Consider the following 14,366-nt stretch of genomic DNA (forward strand, 5'->3'; position numbering starts at 1 on the left):
GATTATAATGCCTTTCTCTAATTTGATGAGCTCTTGGTGCTCATGCTCATGGTTAATAGAGGGAAAATATTTTACAGCAAGGGGATCAGCTGCAAGAGCTAGGGGAAAAATATATATTCTGAACAGTGATTAAATAATTACTGTCTTGAGGGGGAAGGAATGGGCTAATTCTTCTAAGAAAACAAATAAATTAAGCTGTTGAAAGTGGCTTCTCATTTTTGTTTGGTGGTGGTGGTTTATATCAGTATCTTTTTTTTTCTCCTCTTTTTTTTGGTAATTTTGTATTTTATATTATGCTTTAGGGAAAAATTCTTAAGGAGATTGTAATGGGATATGCTTAACATTTCCCAAAAATCAAACTATTGAAAGGAAGACAGTACAGAGTTTTAGAGAGCCTTTTAACTGGAGTATAATCTCACAATGCTCATTTCCACACTTTTACTAAAGAAACCTAGCCTCAGCTTTCAAGTGGTGTTGAGTTATAATGCCATTTTGGGTCTCAGAGCCCTCTGTATAGCCACAGCAATTGTAGCAGATATTCAGACTTGCTGCACATGTGTAGTTTATGGTTATCATGCTCTTAGGAGGAAGCAAATGATCAGAACTGGCTTGGTGCAGCTGGGGAATCAGCCCAGCTGGTAGAGGCACTTTTTCACAGAAGTAGTAAATGCCCCTATACTGCCTTTTCTGAGAAAAGTATTTGAATCCTATTAAATAGATGTAGAATTTTTCTCCATGTTTTCTCCCTTGAGCACTTTAGGTTTGTTTTCTTCATAGTTTTGAATTCTTCAAACATCAGGATGTAACCTAACTAAAATAATCCAAATATGTTTTTTAATCCTGAAATTTCGTTTAGAATACAAAAGTAAGTAACAGATATTTCAACGGATATTTATGTAAGCATTTGAAATAACTGCCATGATGTGATGACAGTTATGATCTGTAATTCCATGAAGTCATTGATTTGAATGCAGTGTTCCTGAAGAGAGGCCAGTTTTCAGGAAGTTCCTCCTCAGAGCTTGCAGGTAATGTTATTTTTCATCTCCATTTTAGGTCAACAGCCTTTCTTTGGAGGACTTAAATGCATTTGTGGCACTCATTCTGTGCCTCAAAGGGAAGGCAGCTGCTCAACTGGCAGGTTTGCAGGTATTGTATTGACTGGCATAATTTAGTAATATAAAACATTCATGGTAATTTGGGGTTATATAAAATACAATTTTCTTTTGGGGAATTCTTCTGCATTAAGGTTTTTCAGTTATGGGAGCTGAGGGTCAAAGTAAATATATGGGCTCTGAATGTGTTACAGCTTGCATGAATTTTGTATGTGTTAATTATGTAAGAAATTAAAATGGAAAGGACATTTTCTAGTGGTTGGAGTCCTAAGGTAAGAGAATTACAATCTCAGGTTTCTTTCTGACTTGGCTTCTGACTGTCGAATGGAAAATTCTAATGCTGAATCCTGACTGGCAGTATTTCTTGATTTTTTTTTTCCTGAGGGAAAAAAAAATTACTTGTAAACAATTCTATAAAGAATACTGCGATTTGATCGAGTAGTTTGACTGTGATTCTGAAGAACAGTCCACTAGCAAATGTGTTTTAGGAGAAGAAAAATTGAATACCGCTGCAAAGTATGAGAGAAAAAGCAAATAGTTTGTTCTTCTCATATGGTGAAGAGATCTTTCTGTTCTTCACTTCCAAATCTGCTTTCTGATCCATATTTCATAGTTAATGAGATCCATAAACTCACAAATTTCTGATGTAGAAATATCGATGGTTTGAATAAAATGGGTTAAAGCCATAAAAACTCTGATTTGTCTCAGACTGAAAGCAAGCAGGCTGTGGATGTAAAACTAAAGTGCAAATTAAATATTTATTTTCTGAGAATAACATAATGTTTGTACATGCAGATTTGATTATTTTTCAAGAACAACCATTTCAAAATACAAAAGTGCACATAACAGGCAGGAGCTTTTATACATTCTTTTTCTCTGTTTTTTTTTTCCTAGCTTCCTTATGCCCTCCTTATATGGTATATAAACATTCTGCTTTGCACAAGCCTCCCATAGAGCTTTTACATAAGGTCAGAATTAAATTTTGGACCCCAGGTTGCCTATTTCCCTTCTTTCTATTTTAATCTGGTGAGTGGTTTTGGCAAAAAGCCCAGAGCGCCATCAGTCTAATTTTGCAGCCATTGTAGAGAAAAAGAGGCACCAGCAGTCATGCTTGCTGTGTTGTTTCAGATGTTGCGCTGACTGTAGTTTTTTACAAGTGAAGTTATAGGTCACCTTCCACCTGTAATGCATATAAAATACTGCCTGGAGAAGTTGCGATGAATTATAAAAATAAATACATTTCTCCTAGTACTTCTCCACATATACAAATATGTGAAAAAAGTATATTGGAGATGGGAAGCCGCGAATCACACTTTCGGAATGTCGTGGCTAAAGAGGAACCAAGAAAATTTTGGTTAAACAGGAAAAATACATGAAAATTGACAGATAACAATTGCATCCTCTTCAGTTTATTTTAAATGCTTTTAAAAGTAAAATGTATCTGAGAAAATATGAATCAAAACCTGTTAAAATATAAATCCCTTTCCTGCTATGTATTTTCTTCTAGCTTTCAGATTTCTGATTTACTTTATTGAATTATACTTGATATTACAATCAAAATGATGTTTCACAGAACTGGCATAGGTGGACATATATGCATGTCTGTATATTTCTGCTGAAATTTATGGCACTGTATCTATTTGTAAGCTCTTTATAGGTCTGCTATCAAATATCCAGTTATGCCAAAATATCTGCTTTGGAGTAATTACATCTTTTGTACCACTTGTAAAAGAATCAGTTTGGCTGTGTATGAGGTATAAGAATGTCAAACAGTGAAAATGTGCTCCTTCAGTTCTTCAAGTGCTTTTATTAAAACAATTATTTAGAAAGAATTACTGATTCAAAATGAGCACAGTCATGGAGATCTTAAAAGATAAGCCCAAGAGAGTCTTCACAGCTCCGTTGTAAATAAGCTTTCACAGAAAACATCAACAAATATTACTTAATCAGCTTTTGAAATAATTAAAAAACAGGCAGCAAACTACTTTGACAGGCAGAAATAGCATTAGCAAGAATTTCAATGCTATGTGAGTTCCTAATATTTTCTGCTGTGCAGTGCCATGGAAGCAAAAACTTGGTAATACTGTTATATCACAATGTTACACAAGATACTTTTCTGTGACTATTTTTTCAAAGGGATATTTAGCTGCATTCATGCAAAAAAAAAACAAATAAATAAAAATAAGTTGTATATTTTACAGTAGTATGTGTCCAAGTTAGGTCCCTCAAATTTTGGAAGAATGTTGTTAACTATATTTTGTACATTTAAGTTCATTTTTTTTCCATTACCACCCAAACAGAACAGTACAAAAACCACCCTGGTTCTGAACATACCAGATTTTCAGTCTCCCAATCTATTTGGCAAGCCAAACCACATTTGTCAACATCACTAGATGTGATTCTTTTCAGACAAACTCCAAATAGCCTTTTTAAGATATCTACATTTTTCAAAACATATGTTTTGTTTTGTTTTGTTTTGTTTTTAAATGCTTTCTCCCCAGGAAAAATCAAGCCAACTGAATGTATGTCTATTGTGTCTGAGTGACTTTTTCCTAAGAAATATTTGCCTGAAGTTTAATTGAGCAAAACATAAAATACAAGTATAAATATTGTAGAGATCTCCAGGATAAAACTGCTGTTACTTATTTGGAACCTGCTTCTGTGATCCACTTTGGTGTTGACTTAGGTGGAATCGTAATGCATTCCTGAATGCTTCCCTGAATCAGGACTTTATATCCTCACAGACGTTGGATTTGTCAAAAGTGTTTTTAAAATGATAGGTGAGATTGTAAGTTGGGAGAGGGTTGCAGTGGTTTTCTGATTTTGGAAGTCTCCTCTGCAGCCTTTAGATTTTCTCAGTACTTTGGGCTAATCTGGAACAAAAATGCAATAGTGTAAGCTGTGATTTCAAGCTGAGATTGGTTGAGGCCGCCTTCAACCTGAGAAATAAATAGAGCTTTCTTTTCATCTCTTCAAAATGGCCTTAAATGAATTAGTCCAAATATAAACAGTTGAGTCTTAAAGTACCTATATAAGCTTTCTTTTCTAAACAGTCAAAAAAGAATATTAAATGATTAATGAGGGTAAGTTGCATCAAATGAAGACAGCAAGGCCCAGAGACCATTTAATCTTGCCAAAGTAGTTCAAAACCTTTGACATTCCAGTGAAGAAATTCAGAGAGAAAATAGTTTTTCTTTAGGAACCCTGCTTATATTGTGTCTGTATATTAAGACTGATTATATTCAGTCTTCCATACTCTCTTTTTTTTCATGTATTTTGGTCTCTAGACCTACGTGCCTACTTTAGTGAGCTGCCTTCTACTGTCTCCAGTGACTTGGGAACAGCGGATGTGGGTCTCCTAGCCTATTCCTGAGAATTGCCTTGCACTCACTTGCACAGGTCGAATAACCATGCAAATATGGTTGTATCTCAGGAACTTAAGTTACTGATAACAGTATTTGTTGAACATTTCATTTCTAGATCTCTTAATGTTTTCAACATTATCTTTTGAAATTCTAAAGAATTTCATTTTTTCTTTACCTGGTTGCATGGCCAGCTGACCCTACTTTTCCTAATTTCTTGGTTTATAAACATGTGAAATATCCTTTGGCCAGCATATCCGACTTCCAGTCAAAATGTTTTTTTTTTCCCTTTATTTTCTTCTTTTCTTGCTTTAGTCTGTTTGTTGGTTTTAACAGAGACCATTTCCCTGGACATTTTTTACATTTGACAGAAGCTGGAGTATCATAATCCACATAGTTGTTACCTCAGCATGCCAGTCCCCTTTCTACCTTCTGAAAACAGTGTTTCTTTTCAGAATTATGGAGGAAATCTTTTTGAGCAAGCTTGTTAAAACGGGGGATTCATCCTCCTTTTTGTGAAAGATGATCTTGCATTTTTTCTTATCTTTGTGAGTTTACTCTGCTTTCCTGAGAGTTTTCCTCTTCACTGCTACGTAGCTTACTGTTAGCCAGGTGTACAACAGCAAGGAAATAGCAGCCGTGTGTCAGTTGTCAACTGCTACCAGCCCTTATATAGCTTAAAGAATTTTTAGGGTGTTTATGGTAAAAGACAATCTGCAATTTCAGATAACACTGTTACTTTTTACTGTTACTTTTTAATCCATGCTCGGTAATATCGCAGAAGGTGAACTAAAGAGTAATAAAACCCTCCCAAAATATTGATTAGACAAACTGACAACGTTGAAAGAGTCAGGGACAGTTTTTTTCAGAGAAGGCAGTTATTAATTTCTGTCAACAACTGACATTTTCCTGCCAGGTTTTGCACTGGTCAAAGTGTACGTTTACTCACAAGGCAAGCAGCTGGCGTCTCCTAGGCCGGGCCGCGTGCCGGGAGGAGCAGGCCGCACCTGCGGCTGCCGGTAGCGTTTGCGCGGCCCGCGTGGGGCCTGCAAGGCCGAGGGGTGCCCCGCGGCAGGTGGTGCGGAGCCCGCGGGGGCCCCGGAGCTGCGGTGCCATCGGGAAGCAGCGTCTCGCCAGCACCTGCCGCGGCCGCGGGAGCAGGTGGCTCTGTGCAGCTTGGGAGAAGCACAGGCGTTCTCTGAAGTGACCTAACGAGCCACTCGTAGGTGGGTGGAGAAGGGAGATACAGCAAGCCTTGCCGGCGTGTAGTGCTTCATAGCATGTACTGGTGTTTGTCAAACTGCTGCAGTAGAAGTGCTCGTCCTGAAGGTCTTGGAGACAGTAAGGGTGACCAGGAGCTGGTTGTTTCCCTTTCCCTTCAAGTGTATCCTTGTAGGGTGTCATTGTCAGGAGTTGAGTCAAAATGGTGACTTTCACTCCTACCTGTTATTTCCTGTTGCTTTGGGCAAATTGTTCACTTGTTACTTTTGTTCTAGTTCTCACATATAACACTCATGCAACCCGATAGTCTCAAATAATAACAGAAGTTCTTAAATCAAAAGTGCTCTATTAATTTTTTAAATATATTTTTAACATTAAAATATGAATTTTATTGCATATATATTCCTTCTTGCACCTTTATTTTCTGATAATTTTATATGGCACTTACTGAATCATAGTTGAGACATGGTTAAAGCAGCACTTTATGAAGCAATGAACCTGTGTTCAGAGAAAAATTATACATTTTAACATGTGCAGCTGTGTTATATAGTCCTTACCAGCACTGCATCTTAGCAGCCCAAGACTTCATTAGTCTTTAATCAGTTCTACCTATGTTTTATTATAAAACTGATGAAACAAAACTCAGGGACAATAAAGGCCACATTTATAAAGGTATTCACGCATTACCTCCAAAAACTTAGTGGGAGTGAGCAAGCTAAATATGAGTTATAGGCAAATTTATTGAAATTTATTCAACTTATCTATACTGACACCAGACCTTAGTACTAGGACATGGAATAGGGCTGCTGAGAAGAAGCATATGCATATTAACTAAAAAGGCATGTGAAATCCAGCTAGGTTGTTATGCATTCACCTCATATATTTCCTGGTCTTTCTGATGGGAAATAGAACAGGCCCTTAGAAAGTTGTACTTAAACAGCTTGGAGAAGGATAGTTATACATCAAGACAGTTAACTAGATCATAAACATCTAGCCTGACTGGGGGAAGGAACATGCACTTTAAGCTTGGTTAATTAAACCCTGGACAATTTTAGCAGTCATTCAGAATTTTCTGATAATTGTGATGGTGCCTTAATCCATGCAAAGGTTTTGCAAAACACCAGAAAAGAGAAAAAAAAAAAAAAAGAGACCATGTAGTGGCACCCTGGACTTCTGTATGCCTGAACAGTCATCATTTGCCAGTATAGTCTGCTGCTGTGAACGAGCACGCTGCGTTGGCACAGGTAGCCCAGGACACTGTGGTGAGCAGTTGTGCTGATGACCCAATTTTTACTCCTCAAACTGTTCCAGGGAGCAGGCCTCTGGTTAGACACAGCAAAAAGGGCTAGAGTAAGGAGGAGGTAAGGATTTTGGATCAGGAGGATGATCAAGATGCAGGTAATGGCAGAGAAAACCTCTGCTTTTATTGGTTTTACTTAAGGATCTAGTCAGTGTATAGTAGAATATTGAAGTATGTAATAAGAGTTAGAAAGCCTTCTATGGGCTTCAGTAATTTCATTATTTTTAACTAATGTATGGAGAAAAAAAAACAGTCAAGAGAGATAAATTTTTCTATCGAGTAAGTTCAATGTTATCCATGAGAGGACAGTGACAAGGTTCAAAGATGTCACCAAAAAACACAGGTGTCTGTATATAAAGATGATACAAACTTAATGAACCAATTTACTTCTATTGGAAGTATATGGCTGCATGGGTCACAGTTAATCAGGTGATTAGTCTGATCAATACAACTCCAAATTTATGCAAATGATGTATAAATGTCACATGCTTTATGGATTGTCATTAGGTCAGTAATCATTTTATATCAGAGTTGAACAATGGTAAAATTATAGTTAAAATAAGAAAAATAATGATTAGTTTGATCTTTTCTGCAAGTCCTACTGTGATGTCCATTACCTAACTGTTTACAGATACTTGAGTTTTGAGAGTATCTCATCTCATAATTTTGTTATCCGGTGATATCACAGAAATCACAGATATGCTAAGTATTGTTGTGGATATAATTAAGAGCTCTGATAGATATTTTTGAGAATGAAACAAGAATCTAAAAGTGAAATTTGTAGTTGAATGAAATGTTTACCTGGTTGTGGATTAATTAGCAGTGCTATTTTTTGTTATTATTTTGCAAGATACTTAAAGGAAAAAGCAATATTTGAAGCTTTGTTTAGGTTCACTTTGTTGAGGATTATGGTTTAAAATAAATAACACTGTTATTACACAGAAGTATCATTTTACGTCAAACTCTGATAAAACACAGTAAATAAACCTTCCTCAACATATAAACACCAAACAGTTGAGCTGTTTATTGTTAAATATTTACTGTAAGGCATTAGAAACATTTAAGAACTCGTTTTTCTAGTTTCTGTTGCTGCAGATGCCCTCACAGGACTGCCTCCTCTTTTCAATCCTCACTTCCTTTGCACTCACCTTGTTTAAGCAGGAAGAGCTTAACTTAAGCTATAGGCTTTTATCAGAATAAACCTTAATCATGTTTTCAAAATACTGGCTTTTCTCCCCTCCTTCAATTTGACAGGTCAAGGAAGTAGCTGAAATGCTACACAGCCAGCAAGCTGTTGCATAAAGTTGACTGATGCCAGCTAAAGTTACAGTTTTACCAGCCTATCTTTGTAGGATAATATTTCTTAAATTCGTCACCGCTGCTGCCACAATTTTCATTTCCCTGATGCAGCCATTGAGCAGACAGGATTACAAACAGCCATTGGAATTTCAAATACTCCGGGTTGGAAAAGATGTTGAATAGCATGATTTCATGCATAATGCCAACTTTCAATAAGTGAGGAGCTAGTGTTATGAAGGAGTAGCTTTGCATTGCTTATTGCTAAGAATGCATGTGGGTCTCAAATCTTTCCCTGCTTCTGTTGGATAACAAATGTAGGAAGCCTTAGCTGAAAAAAAAACTCAAAAAAAAAAAAAGAATATACAAGAAACTCAAGCCATCATGTAAACAAGTTGCATTTATTTAGGGAGACACTCAGGACAGCTTAAGTAGATCAACTGTGAGGTAAAAGTAGAGAACCCGTGTGACTACTCTGATAATAATTTGATGTTATGAAAAGCACTGTTTCAGCAGGCTGAGGTCAGTTTATTTCTGAAAGAGTGCATCTGTATAGGACTTCTAACAAAATTTAGCATCTATGTATTGAATTGTTGATTTTTCCTAATAGTTTCACTGGTTACAAATTTTTGTGGCTATTTAGATCAGAAGTTCTTTAGAACAACTTTTATTTTGTTGTCAGGGTGATTTGTAGTTTACAAAAGAATTTTTGAGACAAAGTGGCTGCAGATGGTTGTCCACAGCAGTGATCAGAGTGGTATAAACCTCTAGTATAGACTATTTTCTGCCCCATTTTAGCTTGTCTTCACTACAGAGCAAAGGGTATAGTTCCAGTGCCCCTGGTTTATAGCATATATGACAGCGTACACTGGGAATTTACACTAATGGCTGGAAGCAGAGAGATCTACAATTCAGGAAAGGACTCTTGTCTGTTGGTTGAGAAAAATTATTTTGCGATTCGTTCCACTGTAGAGAATTTAACATTAGTGAAGTTGTCGTCAATTGACAGTTCATCTGTCTATATTTAAAACGCAGCCTGTTCCAGCAATCTTCATGAAGGGCAAAGCTAAAACTTGTAGTTTTAATGACAAGTTCCTAAGATAGGATCTACCTGCTGCCTTTATTGCTCAAGCATATATTGTCCATAGTTAAATATTTGATCATTTAAGATAGAGGTGGGTTTGAGGGAGGTGTTACATGCGGTAGTGTACTAATAATAAACTGACTGAGTTCAAATGGATCTAAAAAGAACCGGTTCAGCTAGGAAAATACGCAGATTTTGATCACCATCACTTGAATTCCAGCAGTTTATTGCTTGGATCAGATTTCAGTGGCTTTAATTATCCTTCTTCAATTGATTAATTTTAACCACCATTTAGCAAGTGCTAACCCGCCCTTGACTGTTGGGTTTCCTTTTTTATAAAAGAAAGAAATAGAAGCTTTCAATGTAAATTGAAAGTTTCAATGTAAAAAAAAAAAACTGTTAGTATGTCCCTAGAATGCAATTAAAAATCCTGCTAAATGAGTTCTTAAATGATACGTAATGTTTAGTGCATCATGGTATGGATGAGGCATAAAGTAGTAAAAGTAAAGGAATATAAATATATGTCATCATACCTTTACCTTTCTTCTTGTCTAGACAGGAAGTATGTGAGCCACTTGCTCACCACTTGCCCATACGTTCTGAGTATGGTAAAGCCTGTTCATCCTTTTGAATTCAAACCCTCAAAACTCCACAGAGTAATCAGTGGAGGAGTATATTCCTGAAAACAACCTGTGCTGCTTTCGAGGTATATAGAGTTTGCACTTCTCTTACAAAATCAATTGTAAATCTACAAAGAGATGCCAGAGAACTAAAAAAAAAAAGCTTCTTTAAAATGTTAAGATATGTTTCCGTTCTGAAAATGTTTTGAAGTATTTTATTAGACATAATTGGAACTAGAGATTTGCATTTTGTATTCAAGATACATGATATTTTTTCCTGCAAGTAAATATTCTTCAGCAAGAGACAGTCTGTAGGTCCAGATTTGTAAACTGTTCCCCATGAACACTTTCCCACTTGTGAAGCATCTTTCTGAGATCAGTGAACATGAGCACAAAGAGCAGCCTGAACTCATGTTGCACAAGATAAAGCTCTTTGTTCATAAAGCAGTAAAAGATATGGCATGAGAAAACCTATGATGGTGTCCCTTCTAGCAAAGGCATGTCTCAAATTGTTCTCAAAAATGTTTCACGTTAGCGATATGGGTATTTTAGCATTGCTGTCTCGAGTATGGTTACCCAGTTCAACTCAGGCCTTCTAAGGACCATATCAGCAACCTCTCTCACAATGATTATAGGGGACCACGAACTCCAGAGTTCTCATCTCCAGCTAATGTTGTCAGATAGGACAAGTAATCTTTTTTCCCAAAACCCTGAGACGGTGGGAAGCTGCTGTTGGTAGGAGCAGCAGCAGGAGCGCAGTACCAGCAGCTGGTGCAGGAGGAACCGTTCTCACGCACTCCCTGCCTCTCTTGCACAAATGTCATCAGCTGGTGGTAGGAGTAGCAGCAGCAGGATCACAGGAGTGTATCTCACATGATTCATTGGGTCCCAAATTTATAAAAATAGGAAAAAGAACAGACACGGTTTCCAACAAGGAGTAATCTCTAGGGTGTAATGCCCTGGAAGGCAAGCCTCCTTTTCTTTAGGAATTTTCTGTTTATCCTCATCGTGACGTCTTTGCATTGCAGACGCCAAGCAGTTGTGAGCATTCCCATGGCAAAGCAAGTCTGTGGTTTGCCATGTGCACTGGCTCATTGTTACAGGCTCGCTGTGCTTTCATTTTCTTTGTTTATCATTGCCAGGCATGGAAAGTAGAAAATACTCTTTAGTGAATATATTTCCTGTCTTATTAAAATAAAGAGGGAGCTGTTGATAGCTCTTGCCTCGCTCTAGCCAGTATTGATTTCCATTAAAAATCCACAAGCCTCCCACCCCTTTACTTTGCTGCTCCACAAACTTCTGATTGATACTCCTAAAAAATGAAACGTTATAGCTGTAAAATATTCTTTTACCTTTTAAAACAGTACGTCACCACCATCATTGAAAGTACTAGAGTTGCATTGGTAGCTCAGTTTTCATTTCACATAGGCATCAGCAGGTGTTAGAATCAATAATGAAGGTACTACACTGATCTCCAGCTTGAATAGTGTTCAGATTGCAACCTCAAGGTTGTCTTGTGTGTTTGCTGTTTTGTGCATAACCTTCAAACGCAGTATTTTTCAAGTTTCATTTAGACCCTTGTTCTGCAAATATGTATGCATTTGTTTTGCACCAATTTGAGTAACATCATTGAAAAAAAATTGGGCACGTATTTATGTTGGGTGTAGGCATAGAGCTTTCAGAACAGAACTCTGTAAAGATTTGTGGCCCAGATGGCATCCAGCACCCTCATGTAGTATTAGTGATCTGTTCCAACAGCTGTTTTATATCATTGCTATCAGTGGGATTAAACAAAAAAAATAGTAACAATATATTTTTATCAGTGCAGGAAAGAAAGGTATGAATCAATACTAAATAGAGCGTTCAAATTAGAAGGTTGCAGAATGCTTGATACAGATGAACAGCATTTACTATTTTATTTTCAGCAGCTGAAAATAACTGCGTTAGTTATTCTTTATGAAAATCTGTTTTCAGCAATGATATTCTTTATCAGTACAAACTGATAATTCAGTGAGAGAATACTCTCTTTTGTACTGAGAGAATTTCATTCTGTTATTTCGACTGATCTGTAGGAATATTGGTAGTAGAAGTCATGTTGATACAAATTTTGGCAAGCTTGCTTTAACAGGTTGGTATGTGACAGTCACTCTTGGACTTTATTGGTAATTTTAGTTCAGCATTTCTGTTTCGTTAATTGTCAGAGTGCAGGAAGATATTTTATTGAAGATGCTTGAAGTTCAAATTGCTGATTGCAAAGGAGACCAGGGTGTTTAAACTCTGAAAGAATTCTTTAGCTGAATTAGTTTACAAAAAAAGGGAGTTCTGAATATTCCTTTGTACTTCCTCCCATAAAGCCTTAGTCTTGAGACCACAAAGCAAGCAGATTTAATTTTAAAGCTTGTTATGACATGAGCAAGTCTTCTTATCTGGACATGAGATTTGATGAGGTGATAGAAGCCATCTATTAAATGCAGTGTAAGAATCTCTCAGCTGCAACATAATAACTGGTTGTGTGCACTCTTATGGTCTCCCTGGTACAAATAATACTGGTTCACTTAAACCACATTCCATATTTAAGTACTTTTCAGCATCGTTCAGTGGCAGTTTGCAAAAACCTGCTCTGCTTGAAGGTAGATGAGTTTTTGAATCTGCATATAGTTACCGGTCTCAGCTGGTAAAATGATGACTTGCGTTCAAAGGAAGTAGTAACCTCTTAAAACTCTTAGCCTGACCTTGTGCTGCAAGTATTTTTATTTTAAATGGTGGGGAGGCAAGGTTTCCCCTTTCTCAAGTATGAAGTGCCCCAGCCAGTGAAGGATAGGCAACAGGCCTTTCATTTTTTCAAGTAACCTCTCAGATTAGCTGGAGCTGTAGCATTTATTGGGATGTCTGTGGTTATGTCAGTTGTCTGTGCTGAGGTGTTTCAGGTACTGAGTGTCATTTTGGTTTGGTACCCTGCGGGTCATCAGGGCCTCTCCAAGAATCACTAGAGGCAGAAGTTCTTCCTGCAGGGTTCCCTGGTATCTTCTGCCAGCAACAACAGTTCTAGATCCTCTTTTGTTTCCACACCGTGGATCGAAATGCAGGTAGAGGTACACCTCATTTTTTCAAGTGGGTTTAACAGAACCCCACTGCCCTTTACCTGTGGCTAGGGAAACCCTATCACAGGAACCAGTTTTGCATAATCGTTTAATAAAAAAGAAAACTGAAGTCCTGCCGCAGATTACTGTGTTGATGGCAGTGGTGTCAGGAGGTCCTCCTGGTCCTGACAGACTGCAGCAGCACAGGCTGTGGAAGAGGCATCCACCCATGAGGAGCTGTGTGTGCTTACACTACTTGAAGTTTTCCCCTTACTGGATTCAAGGTTTTATAGTTGGCCATATCCTGCCACAGCAGGATTTTAAAATCACCCATCAAGTTTATTTTGGCTGCAAGTTTTAATTGTCTTGTTGAGATTCGCATTTTATATTTTCTGGCTTTTGTCATACCATTCCAGTATTTCTTCTGAAGAAATCCATGTTAAGGAGAAATAATTTGGCCTTTAAATTGCAGTCAAGGAAGATTTTAGAATATTTAAAATACTTCTGAAGCCTGGGCACAATGAACTTAGTTCTGTCAGAACTTATAATTTAAATGATCTCTAAGGGCTGTAACTGTGGAAGGTCAATGGATAGCTTTATATGTAACACTTTATACTCCCAGTTAATGTTTTACATTCCACTAACGGATTCCTTGTAGAGAATTTAATGTTAATGTTTGAGAAATACTGCAGAGATTAATTTTCCTTTTCTCTTTGAGTTTTCATTCAGAGTGTATCTGTCTTAAAAAAAAAGTGTGTGGTATCCTATTTGTTAAAACAAACTTGTACTTCCTTTAATAAATAAAACTTCATGCAGAATCCATTGATGAATTCTACAAAGTGCTTTAGAGCTGTGGAATAGAGGACATCTGTACAAGATGCCCCATGAGCATCATTCTCACAGTTTTGGGTCTGTTTAGCATTTGTTCTGTTCCTTGCATGTTTCAGTAACATGGTAAGGTCACTTACATTCCTTAATTTGTGGAGTGTATTTCTTTTTTTTCATGTTGACAGCTTGCACAAGTGGACTCCAGGGCTGTGCATCTTGGCGCTGTTTTTATTCGTGGCCTTACAACTTTGCTCATGGCCAACAGTGCCTGTGGCTTTCCATTCAGAATGGATGATTTGATGCCATGGAAAATGTTTGATGGGAAACTTTTTCAAGAAAAGTATCAGCAGTCACATCGCGGATGCTCTTTGGAGGAGCTTTTGGAAGGCAATGTGAGTAATCATATCCCCTTATATACTTTTGTATTCTTGGAAAAATGTACCTGTCCATTACAGACTTTATT

General features: G+C 37.2%; 1 protein-coding gene across 1 annotated transcript in view; it reads left to right on the plus strand.

Moving 5' to 3' along the window:
* FAM120B (family with sequence similarity 120 member B) overlaps positions 1–14,366 on the plus strand; it is a 40,844-nt gene that overhangs the window by 16,661 nt on the left and 9,817 nt on the right. Inside the window, exons 5-6 of the mRNA XM_010216340.2 lie at positions 1,054–1,146; positions 14,089–14,295. Coding sequence (XP_010214642.2) covers positions 1,054–1,146; positions 14,089–14,295 — 300 coding nt within the window. The remainder of the gene's footprint in view (positions 1–1,053; positions 1,147–14,088; positions 14,296–14,366) is intronic.

This window comes from Tinamus guttatus, unplaced genomic scaffold (genome assembly GCF_059628265.1).
Source record: "Tinamus guttatus ecotype Peru unplaced genomic scaffold, ASM5962826v1 Tinamus_guttatus_pri_ptg000601l, whole genome shotgun sequence".
NCBI classification, from domain to species: Eukaryota; Metazoa; Chordata; class Aves; order Tinamiformes; family Tinamidae; genus Tinamus; species Tinamus guttatus.